At 45.4% G+C, this 17,665-nt stretch overlaps 1 protein-coding gene across 1 annotated transcript; it reads left to right on the forward strand.

Moving 5' to 3' along the window:
- Positions 1-919: 919 nt before the first annotated feature.
- Positions 920-14,630, forward strand: ESPN (espin). The gene is made up of 6 exons (XM_032232169.1): positions 920-974; positions 3,271-3,416; positions 4,515-4,790; positions 11,590-11,669; positions 12,599-12,610; positions 14,483-14,630. Exons 1-6 carry the CDS (start codon positions 920-922, stop codon positions 14,628-14,630), a joined length of 717 nt encoding a protein of 238 aa, XP_032088060.1.
- The last annotated feature ends 3,035 nt before the right edge of the window (positions 14,631-17,665 follow it).

The raw sequence follows: 17,665 nt of genomic DNA on the forward strand, positions 1-17,665 counted from the left end.
TTCCTTTTTTTCTTTGACTTATTGTCTTTCTTTCTTTCCCCTTCTTCCCTTCCTTTTTTCTTCCTTCCTTCCTTCCTTCCTTCCTTTTTTCTTTGACTTATTGTCTTTCTTTCTTTCCCCTTCTTCCCTTCCTTTTTTCTTCCTTCCTTCCTTCCTTCCTTCCTTTTTTCTTTGTCTTATTGTCTTTCTTTCCCCTTCTTCCCTTCCTTTTTTCTTCCTTCCTTCCTAACTTCCTCTTTCTCTTTTTCTTTGTCTTATTGTCTTTCTTTCTTTCCCCTTCTTCCCTTCCTTTTTTCTTCCTTCCTTCCTAACTTCCTCTTTCTCTTTGACTTACTGTCTTATTGTCTTTCTTTCTTGCTTGCTTACTTTCTTACCTTCTTTCTCCCTCCTTTCCTTCGTTTCTCCTTCCTTCCTTCTGTCTTTCTTCCTTCCTTCCTTCTGTCCTTCTTCCTTCCATCTTTCTTCTTTCCTTCTTCCTTCCTTCCTTTTTTATTTCATTTATTTATTCATTCATTTTTGTTTGTTTGTTTTTCTTTGTTCTTTCTTGTTTCCCTTGTTTACTTCCTTTCTGTCTTCCTCCCTCATTTACAAAGGTTTTTGATTTGCATCCACCCACAAAAAAAAGGGTTTAAAATTTGCATTGTTTCCCAGCTGGATCAATCAGCCAAATTCTATGTTATTGTTAGGGAAATATACCTTCGGTCCTTGGGACACACAGCCCCGCTGAAGGAAAGCAGGTTTTAAAAAATGTTGTAGAAGAGACACATGGATAGTCCTCCACTTACGTCATTCAGGGACCGTTCAAAGTTATAACAGCCTTGAAAAAAATGACTTAGGCTATTTCACACTTACGACGCTTAGGACACCTGCAGGGGGTCAGGGGATCAAAATTTAGACCCCTGCCCACTGGCTCCAGTTGATGACGGTTGAAACCATCTTGCTGAGCACGGGAAATTCGGCTCCCAATAGTGGTTGTAAGTCAAGGATTACCTGCATTTTATTTTTTATATTATTTCAATAATTTAATTATTTTATTTTATTTAATTATTCTGGCAGTTAGAGCAATTAATCAGTGGAACAACTGGCCTCCAGAATTTGTGAAAGCTCCAACACTGGAAGTTTTTCAAAAGATGTTGGATAGCCATTTGTCTGAAGTGGCGTAGGGTTTCCTGCCTGAGCAGGGGGTTGGACTAGAAGACCTCCAGGGTCCCTTCCAACTCTGTTATTCTGTTCTGTTCTGTGTTCTGTTTTCTATTCTATTCTATTCTATTTTCTATTCTAATCTATTTTCTATTCTATTTTCTATTCTATTCTGTTCTATTTTCTATTCTATTCTATTTTCTATTCTATTCTATTTTCTATTCTATTCTATTATGTGTTCTATTTTCTATTCTATTCTATTTTCTATTCTATTCTATTCTATTTTCTATTCTATTCTATTATGTGTTCTATTTTCTATTCTATTCTATTTTCTATTCTATTCTGTTCTATTTTCTATTCTATTCTATTTTCTATTCTATTCTATTTTCTATTCTATTCTATTATGTGTTCTATTTTCTATTCTATTCTATTTTCTATTCTATTCTATTCTATTTTCTATTCTATTTTGTGTTCTATTTTCTATTCTATTTTCTATTTTCTATTCTATTCTGTATTTTGTTTTCTATTCTATTCTATTTTGTATTCTATTCTTTTTTTAAAAAAATATTTATTTACAAACATGCAAAATACACACACAAAACTTAGGCGTACAACAACATTTACACAATACGATCCGAACAGGAACTTCCTGTTCTTGCTAATAGCAATTGCCAACCGATACAATTCTCCTTATATTACTTCCCCTTCTAGTATATTTCATTTGCATTTCACCATTCTTAACCCTCTTATTTTACTCCTCTGTCTGCTATATTGGCTGATTACTTCTAGTAAGTTTAAACCTCTTGGATGCATATATATATGTGTGTTAATTCTCCTTAACTACTATTTTTGAGTTTTGTTATATTCCTTCATTGATCCTTGTTTCTTTCCTCCATCCACCTATACCATTTATCCCATATCTGGTAGAATTCTGTTTCTTCTTTTCCCTGGATTTCTTTGGTTAATTTATCCATTTCGGCACAATCCACAACCTTTCTTATTATTTCATCTTCGCTTGGGATTAATTTGTTTTTCCATTTTTGAGCGAAGGCAATCCTCGCTGCCATAATTATATGTAAAATTAAATACTGGATTTCTTTTTTTATATTTTGTAATTATTCCTAGTATTCCAATCTATTTTGATTCCTGTTATCGCCTCTAGCCAATTTTTGATCCTTTTCCAAAAAATTTTAGCCTTCTCACAAGTCCACCATAAGTGGTATTGATTCACATTTCCAACATTCTATTCTATTCTGTATTCTATTTTCTATTCTATTCTGTTCTTTTATTCTATTCTATTCTGTATTCTATTTTCTATTCTATTCTGTATTTTGTTTTCTATTTATTCTATTCTATTCTCTATTCTATTTTCTATTCTATTCTATATTTTGTTTTTTATTCTATTCTATTTTCTATTCTATTCTATATTCTATTTTCTATTCTATTCTATTCTGTATTTTGTTTCTTATTCTATTCTCTATTCTATTCTGTATTTTGTTTTTTATTCTATTCTGTATTCTATTTTCTATTCTATTCTTCTATTCTATTCTATTCTGTATTTTGTTTTCTATTTATTCTATTCTATTCTATTTTGTATTTTGTTTTCTATTCTATTCTATTCTGTATTCTATTCTATTCTACTCTATTCTATTCTGTATTTCATTTTCTATTTATTCTATTCTATTCTATATTCTTTTCTGTTCTATTCTATTCTGTATTTTGTTTTTTATTCTATTCTATTCTATTCTGTATTCTATTTTCTATTCTATTCTCTATTTTGTTTTCTATTCTATTCTCTATTCTATTCTATTTTCTATTCGATTCCATTTTCTATTCGCTCTATCTTATATTTTATTCTATTTATTTATTTTATTATATGATTTTTTTTAAAAAAAATATTTATTTGATTTCTATACCTGCCCATCTCAGCAAACGAATCTGGGCAGCTCACCATTCTGAAACATACATTGCAATTAAAATCTTTCAAAACACTTGAAAGCAATGAAAACCGTAATTTGGATTTGCACAGCCAAGTTTCCTGCAGCCCTGTTCCTTCCTGTTTCCTTGCTTGAGTCCTTCCGAAGTTCCCTGATGCCAACCCATGGCTCCCTTTCTCCTCCGGCCCCACAGGCACCAAATCTTTCAACATGATGTCCCCAACGGCTGACAATTCGGAGCTGCTGGCCGAAATCAAAGCCGGGAAGAGTTTGAAGCCAACCCCCCAAAGTAAGGGATTCACCACCATCTTCTCCGGCTGTGGCCAAGTGGGCGCCAGCGTAAGTTATGCCGGGAAATTGCATCTCTCTTCATCCGGCTTGCTTTTATTTCTCTTCCTTGAAAAGCCTGAAGTGCAAATGGTTCCTTTGTTCGGTGACTGTTTGAAGTTACCTGGCTTCCACGGCTGAGGCAGGAAGGGGTTAGCTATATTTGCCACCTTATTTGTAAAAATAGCTAGCGGCAGAAAGGAAGGAATGAATGAATGAGAAGAAAGAAAGAAAGAGAAAGAGAAAGAAAGAAAGAATATAATGACAGAGAAAAAGAAAGAGGAAGAAAGGAAGGAAAGGAGAGAAGGGAGGGAGGAAGACAATAAGATAAAGAAAAAAGAGAAAGGAAAGAAGGAAGAAGGAAAGAAAAAAAGGAAAAAGGAAAAAGGAAAAAAGAAAGGAAGGACAGAAGGAAGAAAAGGATGGAGAAAGAAAGAAACTAAATAAGTAAGTAAGACAATAAGATAGTAAGACAAAGAAAAAAAGAAAGAGGAAGTTAGAAAGGAAGGAAGGAAGGAAGGAAGGAAGGAAAAAGCAAGTGAGGAAGGAGGGAAGGAGGAAAGAAAGAAAGAGAAAAAAGAAGATAATAAGACAGAAAAAAAGAAAGAGGAAGAAAGGAAGGAAAGGAGAGAAGGAAGGGAGGAAGACAATAAGATAAAGAAAAAAGAGAAAGGAAAGAAGGAAGAAGGAAAGAAAAAAAGGAAAAGGGAAAAAAGAAAGGAAGGAAGGATAGAAGGAAGAAAATGAGGGAGAAAGAAACTAAGTAAGTAAGACAATAATACTGTAAGACAAAGAAAAAAAGAGGAAGTTAGAAAGGAAGGAAGGAAGGAAGAAAAAAGCAAGTGAGGAAGGAAGGAAGGAGGAAAGAAAGAAAGAAAGAAAGAAAGAAAGAAAGAAAGAAAGAAAGAAAGAAAGAAACGGCAGTCACATGACTGGAGAGAGGCAGTCGGGCTGCCCCCATCAGAACCTCAAATCCACGTCAAAAGTTCCTCACTAAGTCACTAAGTGGGCAGTTGAAAGTTGAGGAGCTACTTTCAAAGCTAGAATGATTTCCAAGCTCTTTTCTTTTGCTGACGTCTCCCCCCCTCCCCTTCCCCCCACCCCCAATAGGTTGAGTTCCCTGCAGCTTCCGCGTCCCCCGCGGGAACACCAACGCCCCCCTCGACTCCCGAGGAAGCCTCCGGATTCAGGGCTTCCAGCTCGCCCAAGTTGGAGATCAACGGTTCCATGACCAGCCACTTTGGGGCCCCAAGTGTCCACGTGGACCTGGAGGGCCTGATCCCCACCCATGACGAGCAGGGGAGAGCCATCCCGGAGTGGAAACGCCAAGTGATGCTACGCAAGCTCCAGATGAAAATTCAGGAAGAGGAAGAGCAGAGACGCAAGGTAAATGGGCCGGACACAGGGTGTGTCTGTGTGTGTGTGTGCTCAGCATGGTGTGGCGGTGTGGCGTGCTGTGATGCGGTTTCCATGGTGTGTGGAACCTCACTCTGGGCCCCACCAAAGGAAAAACATAAACCCAGGTCTTGTCTTTAAAGGCAAGCGGTTGGGTCCAGTGGGAGCACATCCTGGGGTCAAGATACACTGGTTCCGTGGCCAGAGTGTTGATTCCTCTAATGTACACTTGTCTCCTGCGGGTTCTGTGGGGTCCTTGGTGGTCTCTGAGATTGGTGGTTTTCTTGCAGATGTTTCATGACCCAGCTAGGGAACATCATCAGTGCTAGAAGGGAGAGAGGTGCAGAAAGGAGGAGGAGGACTGTGGGGTCCTTGGTGTTATCTAAGTTTGGTCGTTTGGTTGCAGATGTTTCATTATCCAGCTAGGAGACGTCATCAGTGCTAAAAGGTAGTGAGGTATGCAGGGAGGAGGAGGAAGAGGAGGGAGGAGGAGGAAGAGGACTGCGGGATCCTTGGTGCTCTCTGAGCTTGGTGGTTTTCTTGCAGACGTTTCATGATCCAACTAGGTAACGTCATCAGAACTGAGTGGGTTTACAGAAAGGAAGAGGAGGAGGACAACTGTGGAGTCCTTGGTGCTCTCTGAGCTTGGTGGTTTTCGAGCAGTTTCATGACCCAACTAGGGAACATCATCAGTGCTAGAAGGGATTGGGGTTTGCAAGGAGGAAGAGGAGGAGGAGGAGGACTGTGGGGTCCGTGGTGTTCTCTGACCTCGGTGGCTTTCTTGCAGGCGTTTCATGACCCAACTAGGCAGGGGTGGGTTTCTCGCCCCGGTCCAAACGGTTCGGTTGGAACGGGGCCGGCGGCATCCTCGTGCACACGTGCGGTGCGTGCGTGTACACGCGCGGCGCACGCATGCGTACTAGCATCTGTGCGATGCTCCAGCTGTTCCTGGAGGATCGCGCAGGCGCTGTATGCGTCCTGCGCATGCGTGGAAGCGCAGAACTCGTCAAAACCGGGTAAGGAGCGCGGGCGGGCGGCTGGGCCCTTCGCCGTTCCCGGAAGTTACTTACTTCCGGGTTCGCCGACCAACCGGTTCGCAGGGACCGCCGCGAACCGGTTGAAACCCACCCCTGCAACTAGGGAACATCATCAATGTTACAGCTGAGTAGGGTTTGCAAAGAGGGGGAGGAGGAGGAGGACTGTGGGGTCCTTGGTGCTCTCTGACATTGGCAAGGCCCGTGGGACCCTAAAGGGAGATTCACAACTAAAAGGTCTTTTGCAGAACTTCAGGACAGTATGTAGAGAAAGTGGGGTCCTTCCTTCTAACGTATCTCTAGTTTGTGTGTGCTGCTCAGGCGTGTTCACTGCATGGCTGACGTGCTGTGACCAACTCTGAAGCTCATTTAACCTGCACTATGGGCCAAGCGAGGACTGGTTCGTTGCACAGCAGTTGCGACGGTGAAAATGTCCGCCGTAGATATTCGGCGACTTCTAAATCTTTCCCACCAGATCACCAATTCGACCTGTGCATCTGACAGCTCTCTTCGACCTCCCCGTGGCCAGATACTGCAGGAATTAAAGGCCTTACATGACCGCTTCATGGTGTAACGTGTGAATGCATCTCGCGGCACCTGCCATTCATGCCGTGGTGTCCTTCCGCGATTCTCTTGCATGCCTGTCCACCCGAGCAGAAAAATATTGCTCTGTCTCTCTCTCCCAATACGGCCGTCCAGTTTTCTACCCACCGTCTCCTGGCGGGCTGGTCCCACCACAGGGAGTTTTTAGCCAAACTGCTCCGTTCTCATTACACCACAAAGTAACATGTAAGGCGAAGAGGGTGTGCAGAGTGCGGATGATGTAGTAGCCCGTCCTGAGGGACCCTCCTTGCCCTCTGGGTTGTGCTTTCTTTTTGTCTTGCGTAGCTACGATCTGGGAATTGCTACCCCCAGGAAGGCTGGCGGTACTCCCATGCTCACAACGCCATTTTGGGACCTTTCGGGGAACTGATGACCGAAGACGACATCCTCCGTATTGAGAAGCAAATCCAGAACCTCCAAGTCGTACACAAGGTGCAGAAAGTCGAGACCGAACTGGAACAGCTGGAACAGGAACTCCAGCAGCTGCTGCCTGTCTCGGCCGCCTTAGCGAAGGAACACTTCACCGTCAACCCCAAGTGCATGCACGGCCGGGCGGAGGACCTCCCCGGTTGGTGTAACAAGATCTCCATCCTCTTGAAAAGCATGTCCATCCTGCTGGCCACGCTGGGCGGCAAAGCCACCAGCCTGGCCGAAATGGTCACCACCGAAGCGTTGCTGCAGAAGAGCAAAGACACCCAGGCACTCCCCTCCGCAGCGCCAACGTTCAACGACGGCCCAAGCCACATCGCCCGTTCTCAGTCATTCAGCTGCACCCGGGAGGAAGTGGAGAAGGAGATCATGCAGTGGGGGGTGTCGGTGAAGAATCTGAAGGCCAACTACGAGGTCCATGTGCAGGCGCAGCTGATCAGTGAAGCAACCAACCGGGTGTACAGGAGGAAGCGTTCCCTGCCGGTGGAAACAGCCCAGTTCACTCTCGGGCGTGAGCCCATTTTGGAAGAAGACTATGTCATGGGCCTGGAGCCATTCACTGTCCTGGGAGATGAGGCGGTCTCTATCGGTGATCTGGAACCCCCTGTTCAGACATCCCATGCGCCTCTCCTGTATGAGGTGGGGCCCAGCCCGTTCCCCAGAGGAGACTCCTTCGCAGAAACCATGTTCAGCCCTGACCACATGACCAGGAGCCTCCCGGTGCAGACCGACCTGAGTTGCATCCAAGACTACATCGACCTGCGGAAGGAACGGATTGTCTACCTTTTCCTGGAGCACTGGAAGAGGTGGACCTTCACCGATTCGGGCAGAGAGGTCCAGCCAAGGAGGGTGACGGAGATGTCGGCTCCCGATTTGGAGGTAGACGGCCAAGTCTACAACCTGCCTGCGTTGACAGTCTCAGAGCCGAAACCCAGCGAGGACCACCAACTCCTGTACTTCATGAAGCAGCGCCAAGTGGTGGGCAAGCTGCTGACCCACTGGAGAAGCATCATCAGCCAGGTGCCCACCAGACAGATCCGCCGCCTGAGCCACGTCGACATTTTCTACTGGCCCGAACATTTTTTGCCGCACGTTGACGGCTCGCCGGTGGAATACGACAGCCTCACCTTGGACCTCTTCATGCTGGGTTACTTCCAGCTGCTGGAGATGGACATGAGCCGGGAGGAGCGCAAGTTCCGCCACCTGCTCTGCTACGAGATGTTTGACCATCTGGGCAGCCACAGCTGGGACCTCATCCGCCATTTTCACAAAGTGGTGATGGAGGAAGTGGAGGCCGGGAAGCGGGATTGGCTGGATGGCTTTGAGGACCTCAAGCAGAGGTTCTTCAGAGACGACCTGGTGGTGGACCACGGGACCACGCTCAGTGTGGATGTCCCGGCCGAAACCCTACATTCTCCCCCTATTCTCTCCCACCAGGAATCCTCTCAGTCCTTGGTCAGTAGCACCCAAGAGCCCCTGTGCGTTGGAGACGAGCTAGCAGTGGTCCCAGCGTTAAAGAGTAGGGCGAATTCCATCCAGCTCGTTTCAGAGCTTGGAGAATTCAGCAACGATGACATTTGCCGCTATATAGACCGTAGCTTCTCGTTTTGGAAAGAAAAGGAGGCCGAGATGTTTGACATCTGAGGTCCCAGCTCCCTGGGGTGGTTTGGAGAAGATCTTTGCAGAAGATAGCTTCTTAAACATGGGTCGGTTCAATCTGGAACCGGTCCTTCACCAGTCCAGAAGGTGACATTCACTGCGCTCCCAAATAATATTGATAAGAAGGTGCTCCTAGCTAGGACTTTGGCTGGTCTTGGTGGACCAAGCGAATGGATCACACAGTTCAGTCCCCTGCTGCACCCAATACTGAGGTCAACCAAGAAGACCCCTAGAGTTCCAAGGCATATGTAGCGTTGCGGCCCCGTCTGAACTCACTCTTCATCTTTGTGATGTGCTCTTTGCACACATCGACGGAGCACATGTGGGACCTCTGTGCAAGTTGGGGGGGGGAGGGAAGCTTATCCACGTTGCTACCCAGTAGAAGGGGAAACAAATAGAACAAGGACGCTTAGTTATTGGTGAAGACCAAGAAAGTTTGAAGCAGTTAAGGGCACAATCAGACAGGGAGGGTTTTTGGTCCAAACCAGATCCCGTATCTGTTTTAGTTTTAGTTTTTTTTTAAATCCATTTATGCCAGATGTGTAACACACTCAGTCCTCAACCAAGCACGATCCAGTGTACCTTAGCCATGTTGTGTAGATTCAACACACGGGATTAATGTATAGTGCGTAGAGTGTGTACGGACAAGCTTCCACATGTTAGGAAACTGACGTTTTGGGCCCTGTTGACACCAAAGGACAACAGTGCCTCGTCTGCATTTGTTGCGTGTCGATGTGCTCCACGCAACGTCGTTCAGTTGTCACAGTAGAGTTCAAGAGATTTTGCAGTGAATGGGGCGGACTTAAGAGTTGATGGTGCGCTAATGTAATTAATTTCAGAAATACTGATTATACTTCGCATAACAGTTCCATCAATTCTCGACAATCTTAACGCAAAGAGACAAATTAACATCGCTTTGCCCCCCGAGTGTGCAATTTGTTGGCGTGTTACTTCTATCCCATCAGGGGTGCGATGGCTCCCTTTGCTGTGTGAGTTATTATGCAAGTTTTTCTAGTTATTTTCTTATTATTATCGCTACTAAAAATAGGGGGACAACCTCAATTAAATTGGGGAGCCGGTTTCATTTTGATGGAAATTTACTCTCCCCCCCCCTCCCCACCGAAGTTTGTCTGAAGAAATAAAATATGTTGTGTGCAAAAGAAAAAAATGGGCATTTTTTTTTGTGATTGCAGAAGAGAGAGAGAGAAAGGAACTAAAACGCATCAGGATATTCTCATTTCTACGCCCTGAATTTGTTTAGACTTTAAACATCTTTATATTAGTTTCCATTCAACGATTGAAGAGCCAAACGCCGCAGAAAAAAATAATCTGAATAGTTAATTTTTGACCGTGACTTCCAAAAACAATGGAAGCGAATTTTAGTTGTTATGAATTCTCAGGGATAAAAAGTGACCGAATTTTTAAAAAGCATCTTTTTGTCTTAACAATAAACCTCAATGAACGTGATAGTTTATCTCCATTTTAATAGTATTTACGTAGAATTTAATAGTATTTTAATTTAATTTACCATTGTACTAAATCATTGCACAGCAAAATTTCAAAAGTACCCAACATTTGAAGTTGTTTTTTTTTTTAAAGTGAAATGGGGAGTCCAGCTTGCTTTAAAATAGCATTTTACAACCTTAGCAATGTTAATATAGCAGCAATAGCAGTAGACTTATATACCGCTTCATAGGGCTTTCAGCCCTCTCTAAGCGGTTTACAGAGAGTCAGCATATTGCCCCCAACAATCTGGGTCCTCATTTTACCCACCTCGGAAGGATGGAAGGCTGAGTCAACCCTGAGCCGGTGAGATTTGAACCGCTGAACTGCTGATCTAGCAGTAGCCTGCAGTGCTGCATTTAACCACTGCGCCACCTTGGCTCAGTGTGGACTTAAGAGGTGTGGACTTCAACTCCCAGAATTCCCCAGCTCACGGATCAACCCGATGTTACACCGCCATTGTTAAGGGAACCCATGACTTACGGAGAGGCTGCAATGGTTATAAGTGTGCAAAATGGCTTTTGTGATGCACTGTGTCACTTTTGCTTTTGCAAAAGTGGTACAGTTGGAAGGGAGCCCCGGAGGTCTTCTAGCCCAACCCCCCCCCCCCCCGCTCGAGGCAACGGGGATGTGGATAAGCTAGAAAATCCACGTCATTTGAAAACGGATCGCACCCTGAAAAAGTTACAGAAGAACGAGCTGCAGATAAATAAGGATTAAAAACAGATTTGGGCTGCCCAGGGGACCCCGAGAGGTCTTCTAGTCCAACCCCCCTGCTCTGCTCAGCCACCCCAAGGAATTTGTTTCTAGCCCATCTCTAAAAAATAAACCCTTCACCCGATAAGAGAGATACCCTCCCCATTGAAAGATACTGCTACACAGGTAGTCCTCAACTCACAACAACAACGGGGACTAGAATTTCCCTTGCTAAGTGAGTGGCATCCCATGCTTCGACTTTGTGTGTGTGTGTGTGTGCGTGCTGTGGCTGTTATGTGAATGGCTGCCGTGTTTAAGTGAATCACGCAGTCATTATGCGAATCCAGCTTCCCCGCGGACTTATCGGAAGCCGGCTGGGAAATCACAAATGGTAGCCATGCGACTCGGGTGTTTGCAACGGTCGTAAATGCATCCCCCCCCAAATTTGACCACGGGGATCATAAGGACGGTAAGTCTCTTTTTTTCCCAGGGCTATTGCAAAGGCCGGTAAATGAATGGTTGTAAGTTAAGGACTGTTCTGTATTGTGTTGAGGTTGGCTATAATAAGAGAACGAGCCTAACTGTGTTTAATTTCACCCCCTTGTTCTTCTGCAGAGCAGGGAGGTGTTTGTCTGAATCGCCTCCAAATTCTCTCGTTTTCCCTGGGCTTAAACAACCTTTCATCCCTTCTTTCATTTACTGAAGGGGTCTTGGATATTTCCGGCACAGGTCGCCCCCTCCCCCCTATCTTCCTTTCCAGACCTCCCCTCCCTCTTTTTTTAAAACCCCTTCCTACTTGTGGTGGGGGGGAGGGGTTGGTGGTTTTTTTTTTTTACTCTTCTTCCTTTCTCTGTCTTGTCTTCCAGGAAAGGGAAGACGAGGCACGCCTGGCTGGCATGCCGGCTTGGAGAAGGGATGTTTTCCGGAAAAAGATGGAAGAGGAGAGGTAAGAATCGACAGACGAGAAAGATTTGTAGCTCGGGGTGGAAGCGTTGGGGGGTCCTTGCTCCACTCTGGGTTTGGTGGTTTCCCCTTGCAGACGTCTCACAGCCCAACTAGGTTACATCATCAGGGATGGAAGGTGGTGGTGGTGGTGGAGGAGGAGGAGGAGGACCTGTGGGGTCCTTGGTGCTCTCTGAGCTTGGTGGTTTCCTTGCAGACATCTTATGACCCAACTGGGTTATATCATCAGGGATAGAAGGTGGTGGTGGTGGTGGTGGTGGAGGAGGAGGAGGATTGTGGAGTCCTTGGTGCTCTCTGAGCTTGGTGGTTTCCTTGCAGACTTCTTATGACCCAACTAGGTTACATCATCAGGGATAGAAGGTGGTGGTGGTGGTGATGGTGGAGGAGGAGGAGGACCTGTGGGGTCCTTGGTGCTCTCTGAGCTTGGTGGTTTCCTTGCAGACTTCTTATGAACCAACTAGGTTACATCATCAGGGATAGAAGGTGGTGGTGATGGTGGAGGAGGAGGAGGATTGTGGGGTCCTTGGTGCTCTCTGAGCTTGCAGATATTTCATTACCCAGCTAGGTAACATCCTCAGTATTAGAAGGGAGTGGGGTTTGCAGAAAGAAGGGGGAGGAGGAGGAGGAGGAAGAGGAGGAGGAGAAAGAGGAAGAGGAGGTGGACTGTGGCCTCCTTGGTCCCCTCTGAGCTTGGTGGTTTCCTTGCAGACGTCTTACGACCCAACTAGGGAACATCATCCGTGTTTTGGTGCTTCTTCCAAAACTGATCCGGGAGAAACGAAGGGTCCGCGATGGTTGTTCCTGCGTTTCGCGGTAGCATTTCTTCCTCGTGGTGTGAAACCACGCAAGGCCCTTCTACTTCTCGAGGCTAACCTGTCTGTTTCTTTCTTTCTTTCTTTCTTTCTTTCGCAGGCTACAAAAACGGTGAGTCTCGTCGAGGCGGCTGAATGTTTCGGTTTGCGTGCCCGTTTTCTCTGCACAAGTCCCTGGACCCATCAGGCACAGCCCTGGGCTGGATAGGGCGTGGATCCACACGAAAGTGTGTTTGAGGGTTGGAAACCATCACCGCTGGACTGGAAGAAGATAAAAGCTGGCCAGAGCCACCTTGTAGGGGTGATGGGTGCCTTAGAAATTTAATTATATATTATTTATGTACACCTATACATATGCACCCACAAGCAAATATATATATTTCATTATACATTATATTTATATATACATATATATACTGTAAGGGGACGCAGTGGCTCAGGGGCTAAGACGCTGAGCTTGTCGATCAGAAAGGTCGGCAGTTCGAATCCCCAGCGCTGCGTAACGGAGTGAGCTCCCATGACTTGTCCCAGCTTCTGCCAACCTAGCCGTTCGAAAGCAGGTAGAAAATGAAAGTAGAAAAATAGCAATAGCAATAGCAGTTAGACTTATATACCGCTTCATAGGGCTTTCAGCCCTCTCTAAGCGGTTTACAGAGTCGGCATATATTGCCCCCAACAACAATCCGGGTCCTCATTTTACCCACCTCGGAAGGATGGAAGGCTGAGTCAACCCTGAGCCAGTGAGATTTGAACTGCCGAACTGCAGTCAGCTGAAGTAGCCTGCAGTGCTGCATTTAACCACTGCGCCACCTCAAAAATAGGAACCACCAATTTTGGTGGGAAGGCAACAGGGTTCCGTGCGGCTTCGGGAGTTGAGTCATGTTGGCCACATGACCACGGAGACGTCTTCGGACAGCGCCGGCTCTTCGGCTTTGAAACAGAGATGAGCAGCGCCCCCTAGAGTCAGGAATGACTGGCACATATGTGCCAGGGGAACCTTTACCTTTACCTTACATATACTCTATACACACACATGCACACACACACACACACACACACACACACACGCCTATTACACGTGCAATGGTCAAATTGATTAATGGTGTATAAAGGCAGATATCTCTTTAATGGTAGTTTTTACACTCTGAGGATGTTAGCAGAGGCTAAGTGAGCAATATACGTATTTTAAGTTCTGGAGATCGCAACATCTGTTTCTTCTTTTATAACTACACCTAGAACTCGTATTTTTTAGATAATTCGCACACATGCACACACCCACACACACACACACGAGCCCAACATTTGTTGGTAAGCAAGATAGTTGTTAAGTGAGTTATCTCCCGCGTTATGATCTTTCTTGCCACCGTTCTTAAGCGAATCACTGCCGTTGTTCAGTTAGTGACACGGTTGTTAAGTGAGCCGGGCTTCCCTGTTGAATTTGCTTGTTGGAAGGTCGTGAAAAGAGGATCACGTGACTCCGGGACACCGCGACCATCGTAAATACGAGGCAGTTAGTTGCCACCTTTCTTGGTTTGGATCACGTGACCCTGGGAATAATTATAATGGTCGTAAGTGTGAAAAACAGTCCTGAGTCCCTTTTTTCAGTGCCGTTGTAACTTTGAACGGTCACTAAACGAACTGTTATAAGTCAAGGACTATCTGCCTATAAGCATATAATGATAAGATTAAAAATAAATAAACCAAGGGGTTCGGGGTGCAGTGCGCATGTCGCTAACTCTATGGGCCTTGTTTCTTTTTTTTCTTTTAAATAAAGTTTTGTTCGTTTTATACAATTACCTTTAATTAGTGCATAATAAACTTCCTGTTGTCTGGGTTGTTTCGTTTGCTTAACAATATAGATTATATTCCTAATCTTTACCCCTTTTCTTCCAGCTATTGGTAAAATAAATCCCATGTTTGCTAGTATTCTGTATCCTCTTTCTGTTTAATCCTCTGTTTGTTCCTCTCGTTTCTCTTCCGACAGACGGGAGGAGGAAAAACTGCGACAGATCGAGCAAGAGAAGGAGAAGGAACAAGCGGAAAAGCTAAAGACTCTCGGCTTTGACGAGAACAAACTGACCCCGTGGCAAAGGCAGATTATCCTCAGAAAAGGAGACATGGCGAAATATTAACCCTTCTCTGCCCTTTTGGGGGAATGCCCGTTTCGATCCCAGACCCTGCCGGCTGCGGGGAAAACAGATTCGTGTCTCCTGCTTTGCAGTCTCCGAATCTTCTGCACCCATCACTGGATCCACCCAGGGTCTCTCTCTCTCTCCCTCTCGATCACTCGTTCTGTTAAATTTCCATTCGTTCGACACACCCACCCAAATCCTTTTGGGAATCTGTCCGTCTCAACTGCTTGTTTTGCAAAATGTCTGCTCGCTCAACCCCAAATCTTTTTTTGGGGGGGTCTTTCCTTCTCGATCGCTCATTTCGTTAAATTTCTCTTCGTTCAATCTCAGATCCTTTTGTAATCTGTCCCTCTCGATTCTCGTTTGGTGAACTGTCTGCTTGTTCAACCCAAATCCAGATCCACCCAGGGTCTCTCTCCCCCCTCAATCACTCGTTTCGTTAAATCTCCATTCGTTCCACCCCAAATCCTTTCTGGGATCTATCCGTCTCGGATGCTCGTTTCGTGAAATGTCCACTCGTTCAACCCAAACCCAGATCCTTCCCGGGATCTCTCCCTCTCGATCATTTGTTTTGCTAAATGTCCGTCAACCCAAATCAGATCCTTCCGGGATCTCTCCCTCTCGATCCCTCATTTATCTAAATTTCTTTGTTCAAATGCTGGTCTTTTGTCCCTTCGTCCAACTGCAAAGGCTGGGGTTTAATTTTAAGCCAACATCTGCCCTGCTCTGAAGATCAATCCTGTCTCGAAGCAAATTCTGAAAAAAAAGAAGGGACATTTGCAAATGGCCCAAATTTTGCATAGTTGGCACTGCTGAGCACCGATTGGCCAATGCTGGTGAGGTCACTACTAGTAGTCCTGGACTTACAACCAAACATTCATTTAGTGACTGTTCAAAGTTACACTGGAAAGAAAAACGACTTAGGACCATTTTTCACACTTAGGACCCTTGGTCATGTGATCAAAATTCAGAGGCTGGGCAACTGGCATGTACTTATGGCTGTTGCTTTGTCCCGGAAGATCACGTGATTTCCCCTTTTTGCGACCTTCTTCAACGGGGAAGCCAGATTCACTTAACAACTAGGTTACTAACTTAACAACGGCAGGGATTTGGTGTGGCAAGCAAGGTCGTAAAATGGGGCAAAACCCACTTAACAACAGTCTCGCTTAGCAACGGAAATTTCAGGCTCCATTGTGATTGTAAGTCGAGGAGTACCTGTATGCAAAGCCGGCTTCCTGGAAACACCAGCCTTTAAACCAAGATTTGTTTGCATGCAAAGCAGCGGCTTAAACTACGATCCAACCGCCTGCTTTAACTGACCACAATTCTTCATTGTGGAAAAACCAGGCACTCTGCAGATCAAAGGACTCACAGGTGGGACCAGGAAATGTTCCAAAGTTTTTATTATTATCATCATTATTATTATTATTATTATTATTAAGGGCATGAGGAGGGCACTCCCAAAATCCTGGAGTTAATACACATACATACATACATACATAATATATAAATAAACTCCTGATCCTTGAATTAATAAATTCACCCCAATTCGCAGAATCGTGGCCAACGTGGCAATTCCTGATGAAGAAACACTTTGCCAACCGACTTGAGCAGGGCAAAATTGCACACACAAAATTGCACACACAATTGGGCAAGGAAAGTGGGGTGCTCTTACAAGAAGCACATTAGTGTCTGTTCAACAGACGACCGCAGAGGTGGGTTGAGGCCGGTTCGGGCCGGTTCGTCAGGAAAGGGTAGTGACACGGAGCAGCTGAGAACGGACTGGTACGGTGGCTCTGCATTCTATACCTGCTTTTATGGCAAAAGCCTGCGCGAGCACCCACAATCAGCTGGTTGTCGCAGGGGTGGTGGGTTGCGTGCGGGCGCCCAGTGTGGGCCAATAGAAAGTGCACGCGATCAGCGAACCAGTCGTGAAGGTAAGTGCAACCCGCCACTGGCCCGGGTGATCCGCTTGGGAGATATTTCCTTACCAGATTCTTCAATGTCCACAACAAGGACAGAACTGCTAATGTCCTGGAATAGTTCCTAAAAATTCAGAAAGATGCAGGCAGTCCTCGACTTACAACCTTTTGCTTAGTGATCGTCCGAAGTGAACATCGGTACTGATAAGTGGGACTGGCAACCATTGTTCGCACGACTGTGGCAGCTTCCCCGTGGCCGCGCGGCCAAAATTCAGATACTTGGCAGCCAGCTCTGATTTATGACGGTCCAGGTGTGTGTGTGTCCCGGGATCCCGCTTTGCGACCCAGCAATGAAGAAGCCAGATTCACTTAACAATCCCGTTGTTAACGGAATGACTCACTCAACCACGGTGGCACGTAAGGGTGTAAGGTGGGGCGGATCTCCCTTCACAACTGTCTCACTTAGCAGCGGAAATTCTGTGCTTCCATTGTGGTCGTACGTTGAGGACTACCTGCATTCACAGCTACAGCTAAAAAAAGCTGAACTGTTTAGCGCCGGCCAAAAATCAGCTGTGGACCCTAGGAAACATCCTATGAGATTTTATTGCCGAATTTCAATTCCACGGGAATTGGGAGGGGGCTCACGGATTTGGGGCGCATTCCATAAGTTAGTTTGTTTTCACGTTCCTCGTTGGAAAAAGTTTCGTCCTGCGATGCAGCGTTTCACCCAGTGAAATCTTACAACATTTTTGTCATATAGAGATAAACGGGGTCCATCTTTTTTCCCTGCAACTTTTTGGAAGATTAACATTTTGCCCCTTCTGCAGATGGGTAGACTGAGGCCAGCCTGAAGACAAATCGTCTTCTGCGTCTAAAATTTTTTTGTGATTCACAGTAAAAAAAAAACCTGCTCTCCCCAGAATATCGTTGCCTCGTGCTCCTGAAGGACAGATTAAACGTGACATACAATGTCTACTACTACCTTTGCAGTGCCTGAACCCTCCAATAGCAATAGCAGTTAGACTTATATACCGCTTCATAGGGCTTTCAGCCCTCTCTAAGCGGTTTACAGAGTCAGCATATATCACCCCCACAGTCTGGGTCCTCATTTCA

This window comes from Thamnophis elegans, chromosome 15 (assembly GCF_009769535.1).
Source record: "Thamnophis elegans isolate rThaEle1 chromosome 15, rThaEle1.pri, whole genome shotgun sequence".
In the NCBI taxonomy this organism is placed as follows: domain Eukaryota; kingdom Metazoa; phylum Chordata; class Lepidosauria; order Squamata; family Colubridae; genus Thamnophis; species Thamnophis elegans.